This window comes from Polyodon spathula, unplaced genomic scaffold (genome assembly GCF_017654505.1).
Source record: "Polyodon spathula isolate WHYD16114869_AA unplaced genomic scaffold, ASM1765450v1 scaffolds_1285, whole genome shotgun sequence".
Taxonomy (NCBI): Eukaryota; Metazoa; Chordata; class Actinopteri; order Acipenseriformes; family Polyodontidae; genus Polyodon; species Polyodon spathula.
The window spans coordinates 87499-99596 of record NW_024472768.1 but is presented as its reverse complement, the minus strand read 5'-3'; the positions used below and the strand labels follow the sequence as shown (position 1 = coordinate 99596).

Here is a 12098-nt window from a genome sequence, read left to right as displayed (position 1 = left end):
AATAGTAACTCGCATGCTTGTTCACATGTAATTATACTTGAATTACAGGCACCTCATTTAAAGCGCTACCAAAGTAAAACTAGTTTAAACAGGTGCGTTTGTTTTTTTTCGTTGTCTTCAAAAGCGAGGCCTATCCCTCATCATTTTTCGACGTGCTGATTTTAAAAGCTGCTATAAGGGTAGCCCCCCCCCCCGCCCCCACTGATAGAAACACTCTTTAAATGAATGGAGTTCCCATTAACAGTTTTTAATTACATAAATAAACATAGGAGCAAAACGTTAAACCCGACCCACTGCGTGTGAGGTAGGAGACAGGGCAAAAATGAAGAGAGACGGGCCCTTTAAACTAGACAGAAGACTCAGTGACACACACACATGCAGTCCTGTGTGTGCAGAGCTCTCTTGGCAGAGCAGCTCCGAGCTGTGCAAAGGGACGTGCCCAGAGTGGACAAACCATGCTAATTGTCTGGGAGAGAGACCCAGTGCTAGAACCAAGATGAAGACAGAAAGGGAAGCTTACTCGAGAGCTTTGGCAGTTCCTGCTTTTTTACGGATCCTGTGCCTCCTCTTCTTCGCCCAGACAGGTAGGGGAAAGAGTTTGAAAACTTTTGTCCAAGTTATTTGAGAGTTCTTGTCATATACGGGATGCCTGGGCTGGTTCAGTACGTGTGAGTTAGGGTGGGAGAGAGAGAGAGTGTGTGTGGGGGGTTGTGCGCATTTCTTATTCACTTATTGGCTGGCAGAATTTAAAGCCAGAATATTCATTTTGCTTTGTTTCTTTTGTTTCTTGCATCCTCTCTAATTGTTGAGTTCCAATGTGACAATGGGATTTCAATGAGTTTTCATTTCTCAAAATGACGCCACTGTTCCAGGGTGTTGTGACTATAACAGCGGCATCTGCTAAAGGCTGTTTAAAATAAAAATGATCGAATCATCGAAACAGAAATGTGTTAGCTTCTTTTGCATTCTTTTGGTTGTCAGGTGTATCACATTAAGTCACAACCAACATGGTCTGATTGCCTATTTCATATCTTAAACAGGCATTTTTAGGAGGAGCTGTGCACATTTAACAAAAGCTTAAGACATGTCGCATTCATTATTCACGCAGCACAGTCAAAAATCTAAACAGGGACTGTGTATCAGGAATCTTTGAGCCAGCAAAAAGCAATGCATAGAACTTGGGATGTGAAAGCCATGGCCAAAAGTTCAGCATCACCTACAATTCTAGGATTGAGAACCTACATGAACATAATTTAGATCTTTCATTTAACATCATGTAATCAAAGACGCTACAAAATGATTCAGCAAAAGTCAACCAGAAGCCATAACAGCAGTACAGTATTCATGTCAGATTTCGAAATGTCACGTTTTTTTCAGTTTTCATAAAGTAGATGGAAAACTAATCCAATATGTTAACGTAACATTATTCAGCAGGCTTCATTCGACTTTGTGAAGCTAAATTAGTTCATTCTATAGGGAACCTTGAGCCATAGCCATGTGCACATGTAGTTTAGTATCAAACATTGAACACAGCAAAGTGAGATAACAAACATTGAACACAGCAAGGTTGCTGAGCTGCTGCTTGCAGATCTTCAGGACTGCTGTTGTTGGCACTGAACAGATTGAAGGATTGGAAGGGGGGGGGGGGTTGGTACCCCTGTTCCTGTGGACTTTGCTTCATTTTGGTTCAACGGCAAAGGCCACTTTCGTTTACAGTATTCCAGGTTGATTCTATGAACCATTGGTTCTTTTGAGCAGTTTTCACTGTGCATCTCATTGCAATCTTCAAAGCTGGCACTGTTATTTTTACAACTTCTAACATTTCAGGTGCGGCAACCCTAACCCAAAATATCCTTTCAAGGGCGACACAATGGCACAGCAATGCCGGTGTAAAGTGGGATGACGTGAACCAATTCCTGCTTTCTGATTGGTTCATTGGAAATGCTTTAGCTGAATCCAGGTTTAGTAAATCAAATACATTAAAAAAAAAAACTAAATCAAAGCAAGCAAACAAAGACACGTGTGATTGTCCATCCTGTCACTGTTTCAAAATCAATGGCTTAAAATGACAGCTAATATATAATATATCCATAACATAACATGGACACATCAGAGCAATCAACATTAACTCACATTTAATAGCCATAAATACTATTCCACACAGGACAGTGTATATGTATATATATATATATATATATATATATATATATATATATATATATATATATATATATATATATATATTTTTATAGGGATATAATACAATATATGTTAATCATTCTGTTTTAAAATGTTAAATATACTACTGTATAGATATAGTAGTGATAAAATACAATGCATAACATATTTACATTGACCACAAATGCGAAACAATAAAATCATTTATTACAGTAATAATAATAATTTTATTATGACATATTATGAGTTTATGACACGTCGCCTTTCCAGGTAGCTAAAATGTTAGTGAATATTTTGTAAACAACGTTTATTAAGGTCATGGGTTAGAATAATAATTTAAAGTATTAGAAATAAAGTTTCCTTCTTTTAATGTAACTTGTGTAGAAATATTAAAAACGTTTGCAATAAAATATATATTTAATATGTAAATATTAAACATAATGTAATGCACATATACATGTAGGCGTCTGTACTGTAGGTGTTTTCAGATGAAGTCACCAATATTGGATATGACAATAATGAATGCATGAGAATAAAATGATTGAATAAGAATGGGGTGTGCTGTTCCGAATGAGGGAACCTATGGAAGAGGAAGGTGCATCAGTCTCTGTGTAGGTAGGAGGGAGCTGGGAATCAGAGCCGAGCAGAATGCGTCTGCTTGGTGAAAGGCAGAGCTCCGTTATGCTATTGTCCTCCCTGTTATTAGCAGAATCACTGGGCCCCTGTTTCACTTGCCTTCCACATCACAAACACTGTCCTGCACAGAGCTCTCTTTACATGCTGTGCCAGAGAGGAAATCAGTCCAACAAATGGGGCCTTTGTCTACGTCTCCTGGCAACCCCATCAAACTCTGCAAACTGTTGCCACAGCACTATGGAGATGCCCGCTGTGAGGTGCCAGCTCCAATAAAACCTGGGCCTCGCTGGCTACACGAGGCTATCGGCACAGGGAGACAGGAGGCAAGGCCCCATGGCCAATCCTCCTCTTTGAGCCATTCATACTAGTATAACAGCATCTCCGAACCTCTTCGTGACGTTTACACTGAATACTTCATTGCTCAAATATGTCCTTGTTTTCATTTTATTGCTGTCGCCTGTGTCAATATAGGCTTTGAGCTGAATTCAGGGTTGAATGTTCAAGTTTCAAAACACAAAAAAAGAATGCAAGTTGTAAAGGAAGCAAAGGGTGGGCACACAAACTACTAATGTAAGGGCGCCCAAATACTTTTGTCAAAGTACGACATTCGTTTCTGCATGTTATCTTTCATTGTGTGCATGTTATGTAATAATTTGTTTTATTATAAAGCTGAATCTCTAATTTATATCTTTCAATAGAACAATTACAAATTACAGAAATCACTTTTCTTTTTCTAGTTTTTTCTCATTTGTTTTTAACTGCCCAAATACTTTTGTCTGCCACTGCACACAGAAATATGAATCAATGGTAACTAGATGTTCTTACTGGAAAAATAAAAGGATAGAGGTCGCACTAGACACTTTCTATTTCCAATCTGTGCCCCTCGGGGTAAAACCTCTTCTCGTTCCTGGCTGCTGTGTAGGTTTTTTGCAGTCCAATGACGTGCTCTCTCTCTTTCTCTGTCTGACACAGACCTGGTGAAGGGGGTGAACATCACGAGTCCCGTTCTCCTGATCCGGGGTACTCTAGGGGGGATCGCTCTGCTGTCGGTTCACTACACCAGCACTAGCAGTGACGAGCCCGTCATTAAGTGGCAGCTGACGAGGGACAAGCCCATCACTGTGGTCCAGTCCATTGGCACCAAGATCATTGGCAACCTGCGGCCAGAGTACAAGGATCGCATCCACATCTTTGAGAACGGCACTCTGCTGCTGCACAACCTGCAGCTGTCAGACGAGGGGAGCTACGAGGTGGAGATCTCCATCACTGATGACATTTTCACTGGGGAGAGACACATCAACCTCACCGTCGATGGTAAGACTCCGGAAGAGAACACTAAAGATTATTGATTGCCAGCGCTTTGGCTGTTGAACATTCCTTGATTAATTAATTAATCGCCCTGGTGCCCTAATTGGAGCCACGCGTAGAATTAATACAGCATTTCTGCATGTTTTCAATTGTATTTGAAGGCTTTCATAAATAGTCAATTCAGCTTGCTTTTTTGTCTCTTATTGTTGTAACGGAAATCATTTTGCATAGCTTCTCTCCGCGATCCTTGCGCCCAAACTACACACGACGACAACCCCTCTATAAATTAATATGAAGAGTCGGCCCTGTCTCATGATACAGAGTGTCTTCTTGTCTTTGGGCGGGTGAGCGTTCTGTCCCCCAAAATAGAAAACCACATTCTGAAATCTGGCGTTTTGATTGGATGAGAGCAGCTTCATGATTTATAAAAACAATAAGGAGACCCTACTCACAGTGCATTAACTTACAGTGTCCTGGACAAAGAGACTTTTTTATTATTGTTACAGTGCCAGTTTCCAGGCCCTACGTGTCCATGGTTTCCTCAACGGTCCTAGAATTGAGTGAAAACTTCATCCTCAACTGTTCCCATGAGATCGGGACCAAGGCTCGCTACAGCTGGCTTAAGGGAGGGAAGCCACTGGCCAATGACTCGCGTCTCCATCTGTCACATGACCAGAAGATCCTCACCATCACACGGGTGATGATGTCAGACGATGACATCTACAGCTGCACGGTGGAGAACCCAATCAGCAGCATGAAGAGCATCCCCATCAAACTCACAGTCTACAGTAAGTGTGTCCTGCTGGCTTCCTTCACAGCCAGGCTCTGTCTGCAGGCATAGCATTCATCTGGAGTGGCAGGCTCCAATTCTTTAAGGGAAGCTGGGGATGGGAAATAGGACCACTGCCAAAATCCTTTAGAAAAGTCTTCAGCCAAAACAGGCATGCAATAGAGAGCTGCAGCTTTTAAGCTATTTATAATAATGCAAAGGGGCGTAAACCTTTCCAGGTCTCCAGTTTTTCTAGATGCAGGCTACCTGGATGTCCTTATGACTTTCAGAGCAGCACCTTCTTATATATCAAGATTCTGATGCCCTCAACACCTTGTGCTAAAGAATGCCCTGATCCAGTCTGACATCAATCGGATGAGAATTTATTTAAATGGCTTTATGATGTGCATCCACCTGCAGAGAAAAACCAAGCATTACTATGTTAGGGATCCTCATGGCTACCAAGGGCAAGCATGTCTGCTGACAGCCAGACTGTCAATTAGCCCTGAATCAGGAATCGTGATCTGCACGATGGTGTGACTCACAATCGGATCAAGAGAGAGCACAACACTGATGACATCATTTAGAAACTGAGCCATGCTGGTACAAGAGCTGGTAATGGTGCATGCAATAACAATACAGTCGTGCCTTTCACAAACAGATGCTGCAGCCTGTCAACTGTCGGCCACATTAACAAAATGTTTACTGAATCCAGTATACTGTATAACTACATATGAGCCCTACTGTATAACTATATATGAGCCCTTATATATATATATTATATATATATATATATATATATTATATATATATAGATATATATAACCATTATGGTAATGTCACCATTAAGACAAAGGTAGGTCAGGAGAAGGTTCTTCCAAAGTTTAGTACGTCGTAAAAAAATAAAACAAATTTTTTGTGGTACTGTTGGCTTTGGACGGAGCTAGACCTAACCAAAGACCACTACAGTGCCCAAATATTTGAACCGACTGAAGGGCTGAATTCAGACTTGGATCCTAGACAACCTAGCCCTCTAAAGAGAGAAATTGCAAAACAATACAAAACAGCTAGGCTGTAAAGCGCAGAACGGCAGGGTGCTGTGGATTTAAACTTGATATATATGGGCTTTAAATGGAATGCAAAGAAGAAGAAAAAAAGACATATGCTTGTCACGTCACTGAGCTGCTATAAGGAAGAGTTAAGATGCTCCTGTCTTTAGAGGTGACACAGTCTTTCTCTCTTTTGCATGACACACTCCACTGCCTACACCATAGAGATCAAGCTTGCATTATACCCAAGCCAACAGGATATAATGGTCCGCGAATGGAAAAACAGGAGCTCATGACAGGCCAGTTTTATTAACGCCCATGCTTCAAACTGTGGTGCTTGAAAAGTTATCTATTCCATGCTGAGGCTTCAGGTTTTTCACCAGAAAAAGAGCTTGTCTTCCAGCAAGCAAATGAAGCATATTAGACTAAAGGGATACCTGTTTAATAGCCTGCCATGTGCTTCTCTGTCATTATATACTGGTGTCTCTGCTTAGATCATTATGTACCTGGCTTACTAACTATTCCAGCGAAAATGTCCTTTTACAGCTGCCAGGTCTTGCGTCTGAAGTATTGCTCAAAGTCTTTAAAACAGTTCCCCAATTTTGGCAACCCTATTCCAGAGGCTTCAAAGATCGTAACAAGCAATGCTTTTGAGTTATTTCTAGCTTTTTTGTGTGTGCGCGCTAGTTTGATGGACCCAAATTAGCTCTAATCTTCGAATGCCTTCCCTAACACTAAGCAGTCCAAGAGATAATGGGGATCTGAATTCCGTGTCTTTGGTCCTGTAATGTTAATCAATGTGTCTGTCTTCAGGACGCAGCTCTCTGTACATCATCATCTCCACCGGGTGCATATTCCTTCTCATTACCCTGGTAACTGTGTGCGCCTGCTGGAAACCCAAGAAGTAAGCGCTTCTTCCAACTCGGTTTGATCTTATACCGCTGGCTAATGCTTTAAAACAGGGTTTGACCGTTATTTGCTTTGTTTACATTATTGGTGATCTAAAGAATGCAAAATGTAAAACTCACCTGTACAGTAAATGCCATTTTAAAATAAAGAAATAAAACACGACTACCATTGCTGTAGTAAAATCATAGTAAAAGCGTGGTAAACTGTTTTTTTCTTCCAGAGATAAAAGTCAGCTAGCGAAACAAAGCTCTACAGAATACGTGGATCAAAATGACTTGAAACACGAAGGTAATATCTCTCTCTCTCTCTCTCTCTCTCTCTCTCTCTCTCTCTCTCTCTCTATATATATATATATATATATATATGTGTGTGTGTGTGTGTGTGTGTGTGTGTGTGTGTGTGTGTGTGTGTGTGTGTGTGTGTGTATATATATATATATATATATATATATATATATATATATTTTTTTTTAAAGGTTTTTTTTTTTTTAAAGGTTTATCCTTATATATAAGCCACTGTTGAAAACATCTATTTCAGAGAGCTGTCTTGATCCTTATAACTTTGCTTGATGTTCTCTTGGTTCTTTCAGCTGAGGTCATGTCAAAAACAGCAGAGCATGAGCGCAAAAACCCTGTGGCTCTGTACATATTAAAGGACACGGTAAGACGCCCGGATAATGGAATGTTTATTCTTTGCGCTGTTTTTATTAGAGTTGCATCATGACGTTTGTGTTACCTTTAGTACCCTTTTCACAGCTCCCCGTGTCCTTGAGCAAGCTCACTTTGAAAAGTCCCTAAATATCCAGCTGTGAAGTGCAGCCCTCTCCAGCGTGTTTGTCCGGGGGTGTTTCAGCCCCTCCTGCTTTCTTTGTTGGGCAGATGGAATAACTTCACCAAACACATGTTTTGCCTCCTGCTGGGACTATAGGGGAATAACAGACTTACATAAGGGAACTGATACTTGTGGAGAGGGCTGCCTTCAGAGAGGTTTCAAAGGTGAGAAGGCTCATTAGAAACGAAAAGGTGACACTAAACCAGGCAGTGAAGAAGATGCTGAAGTTATATAACGGTCAGGTTTTAAAGTGCCAGGAATGGGCTGATCCTGCCCTGGTGATAACAGAATAAACACAGTGGTGTCTTGGTGCTTACAGAAACCAGATGCTCCTCAGAGGTGCACGGAGAGGACAGCAGCTAAGGTAGGACACTTAGGGTAGTGTCTTGAAATGCCGCACTAGATCAGTGTATTTTGCATTGTCGAAATTTGGAACCAATTTGGTTCACCCAAGTAAAAGTCGGATGGCTGCTTGAGATTCTGGTGTTTAGTTTAGCTGCAGAAGATTTCTCAACCTGATGGCATGTTCATCTGGAAGTTGGACTGAACAGAGCTGGATAACAGATTATAAATCTCTAATGATTTAAGATCAGCTGAATAGACCGTGTTTTAAGAAGCACAGTCTGTCGGTTGTCTGGATCTCCTTCCCCTTGTGTTTCAGGACTCCCCAGACACGGAGGAAGAGTCCCCTACAGATTCCCGCGGCACGGTGGAGACAGGTGGTCCGCCCAGCTACTCCAGTTCCCCCCCTGCGTTGGCCCGCTCCCCTGGACCCCATCCCCGCTCAGCCCGCCGCTACCACCGATCGCCTGTGCGCTCCCCCCCCTCTGGCCGCGCTCACAAGTCCCCCAGCCGCTCTCCTAGCTCCCCGGCCCGCGCACGCAGCGCCACACGCATGGCCCGCCCCGGAGGGGGGGTCCACATGATCCGTGAGCAGGACGAGGCCAGCCCCCCCGTGGAGATGAACCCCTAGACCCACCTTTCACCCCACTCCCCCACAGCCTCTCCAACGACAGTTCGAAAGACATTTGTAACTGTTTATCATGGTGAACGGTGGAACATTCTGAGCTTGGTTCTCTGTAAAATATCTGTACCCCACACCGCTGAATAGGGTTTTAGATTCTAGGTTTTTAAAGTTCAAATATAGCGCAGTGTAAGCCTCCGAATCCCCTATTTTATTTTTAGTTTAAAAAAAAAATAAAAAAATCCATCCCTACAGGTAACTTTCAATTTCCTTGGACAGATTTAAATAGCATGTACATTGAGCTATGTATACCCTGCGTAATGCTGGTGTTATCTCAGACCTGTTACTCAAGAAAGAGTTGTTTCAGTCTAAGCCAATCAGCATTTTGATCTGCAGCTGTGCTTGGAGCGCTCTGATTGGCTCAGTTGATTGTTGTTTAAATCTTTATTTGGACTCTGATTGGTTAATGAAAAAAAAACTGCAACATTAATAGTTAAATGATCTGCAACTAAATACCAAGACTGCACCAACAATGTAACTTGCTGTAGATAAATATTAATGCATGCAATGTAAATGAAGAAGTAGTGCACCGTGTCAAAGGCTGGTTTGTGATTAATGTGTCTTGCGTTTCCAGTAGGAACTATAAATGGTACACCAGACTGTGGATAAGGAGTTTGACCACATTGAGGTCGGCTAATATGAAATTAGCGACCACTGTGACATGCCACCAATACCTGCAGTCTGGTAATTACAGTGTTTTAAACAGGGCTCTCTTATAAGTCAGGCATCAAAGGCAAGATCATATATTATGCCGATTAAAATCTGCTCCACACATCAAAATGATCTGAATTTGTTCCTCTTTGCTTAAAGACGTTTCACACTTGTTCTTGTAAAAGAAACAGAGCCGATTACAGTAGGTCTCTTGATGCCTGACGTATGGGACACGCTGCAGAATAGTGATTAGTCCACTGGGTGTATTTCATGTTGTGCATGTAGGGGGTGCCTCTACATACCACTGCTGTCAATCAATAGTTAATCACAGTTACTGGGAATTACGAGCCAGAACTGGGAATAGAGTCTTTTTAATGGCTTGAGAGAGGGTTACAGAGGCTAACCTCATATTGTACAGTATATAGACATAACATTGACTGTGGTAACTAGTTGAAGTGCCTACAGTATAATTCTATTCACCGAGGCTCCAATGACGTGTTCTTGTCCATGTTGTTTGCTGTTAAACCTGACCTTAGCTATATTTTCTCTACATGCTGAGCAAATCATTAAAGCAACATGATCTTTTAGGCAAAGTGTAGTCTCTAGAAAATAAACCACTAATCAGAAAATAGAAATAAAAAGTAATTATCTACCCATAAAAGCTACTTCAATGTTTTTACTTTAAAAAGCACTTGTTAAGAATTGCAACTAGACGAATCCCTTTGACGTTGGGGGACACTGTATGCAGAGAGCCCAGAACAGTCAAAATCCTGTTTTTTCTCATGAAGCTTAAATAAGAGGACAGAGCAACTGGAGAATATGACAGAGATCCAGATAAAACATGGCAACATCGAACTGCAAAAATGACAGCTCTCTATATATAATCAATTTCTTTGGACGCCCTAATTATACAACAATAACAATTTCTAGTTTTACATTTAAAAGTAAAAAGACTTTGCAGAACCCTACTGCCAGCTCAAGAGCTGCTTGCTTGAATGTGTTTCACTTGTCTTGATACCGGCAGTGCAACAGAGAGCAGGGGCTCGGTGGATTGTCCCGAACCCAGTTATATGATATAAACTCACCTGAACCTCTATGAACTACCGCTGTCGGAGAAAGAATAAAAAAATCAGTAACCAAACGAAAAGAACAACAGTCGGTGTTATGTGTCCTGTACTGTTACCTTAACGATGAACCACCTTCGTTGGAAATCTGCAAAATTACACAACATCGTTAAAGGTCACACTGCTGCACTTTGTGTATTTTGTTACCATGTACCAGATAACCTGCAGTTGTACAACAGCGCCCTCTAGGGTCTACGTGGCACAGTGCAAGCTGTTCTACAATATTTGTTACCTGCCAAATTTCATTGCTCAACAGTGCTACTGAATGCTTATTTGTACATTAACTAGTACAAAGGGCATCGCTTTATAATACCCCATCTGACTGTCCACTGAATATGTGTAATGCATTCTGTATTCAATTCATATGAACTAAGCATCTGTGAATGGTACAGTCCATTCAACACGTATTCAAGTAAGCAACGCTGCCACTATTAGGCCAGCTAGTAAGATAAGCATAATACTATGCTGGCGTATGTTTTGGTAACATGACTAACCTGTTCCTCTGTAGCCAAAATGTGATTTTTGAATGTAAGTAATGATCTAATGTCTGTGTTATTATTTTTACAGACGTTGTGTAGAAGAATAATGTAATTGTGCAAAGAAAATATTCAATAAAAAAATGACATGAAGATAAGAAGGAGCGATGATTGTGGTTTATTTTTATTGAGGGATGTTTTCAATACTGTAAAAGTGCAATATACACGCAATGCACTGTCAACATGCGTGAACTGAATTCATGAGTGAGCATTTATAAAGCTACCATTTTAAAACAGCAATGTCAGCCTAAATCAATTGTGTGTAATAATATCTCATATCATATCATATCGCTAATAATCTATGCATCTTCCCAAACACAAGGTGTGTATTGTGGTGCCCTCTTGTGGTCTATTCCGTGTAAGAGATATCTGTCTCCTTGTTTCAATGTATGCTGAGTTGAGGCGGAACAAGACTTTCCTTTACCAGAACAATTCTCACATGCCGATTTCAGTTTCATCCATTCCTGGCTTTACTAAGTGCTTAACGAGACACACCTGAGCTTGTTACCTGTACACGGAGGCTCATCAAGCTCGTAGTAAAACCTGGAATGGGTGACACTGCTGTGCAATAGGAGTCCATTGGTTGGATATAGTTCCATTTTCTGTGCTACAGTTAACAGCACCTGAACTTCACGCCTCGTGTGTCATACTGTAACATCAAAGCAATAAGACACTTGAACAGGGTTTTGTAAATTTGCTCTGAAAATGATATTTCCTACTGGCTTGCGTAGTAAAAACTGTACCGGTTGAAGTGTTGTTATCTGCTTAAGTTAAGTTACTAATCAACTGCACTGGAGTTTAGGATCTGGGAGATAAAATCATCTGGGGATAGCTCACCTAACTGATCAGACAGCGAGGCAGAGATAAACCGAGGCTGTTTCCTCGTTGCCTTGGCGTTTTCAAACTTGGCTGAAAAAACAGGAGGTAAAACTAAAAGAAAAAGAAGAAAGGGGGGGGGCATAAAAGAAAATAAAGTCAATATTCATGCGGATTTGAACGTGCTACTTTACACTGCCATTGTAAACGTTTGCTACAATGCAAGCGATGGTCTCATTCACATGACCACACTGACCTCCAGTGGGA

At 41.2% G+C, this 12098-nt stretch overlaps 1 protein-coding gene across 2 annotated transcripts; it reads left to right on the top strand.

Moving 5' to 3' along the window:
- Nucleotides 1-307: 307 nt before the first annotated feature.
- hepacamb (hepatic and glial cell adhesion molecule b) lies at nt 308-11113 on the top strand. 2 transcript variants are annotated; one of them, XM_041242408.1, is made up of 8 exons: nt 308-584; nt 3787-4128; nt 4629-4910; nt 6754-6844; nt 7070-7137; nt 7439-7509; nt 8000-8044; nt 8342-11113. In XM_041242408.1, exons 1-8 carry the CDS (start codon nt 323-325, stop codon nt 8651-8653), a joined length of 1473 nt encoding a protein of 490 aa, XP_041098342.1. In that variant the 5' UTR covers nt 308-322; the 3' UTR covers nt 8654-11113. The 2 variants fall into 2 exon arrangements, with proteins under 2 accessions (XP_041098342.1, XP_041098343.1); XM_041242409.1 differs by lacking the exon at nt 8000-8044.
- The last annotated feature ends 985 nt before the right edge of the window (nt 11114-12098 follow it).

Bases quoted from the DNA above. Each gene is read 5' to 3' on its own strand.
- hepacamb (XM_041242408.1), top strand. From the start codon at position 323: ATGAAGAGAGACGGGCCCTTTAAACTAGACAGAAGACTCAGTGACACA. The intron at 4,911-6,753 runs GTAAGTGTGTCC...GTCTGTCTTCAG, and splicing joins CATCAAACTCACAGTCTACA to GACGCAGCTCTCTGTACATC. The intron at 7,138-7,438 runs GTAATATCTCTC...TGGTTCTTTCAG, and splicing joins AAATGACTTGAAACACGAAG to CTGAGGTCATGTCAAAAACA.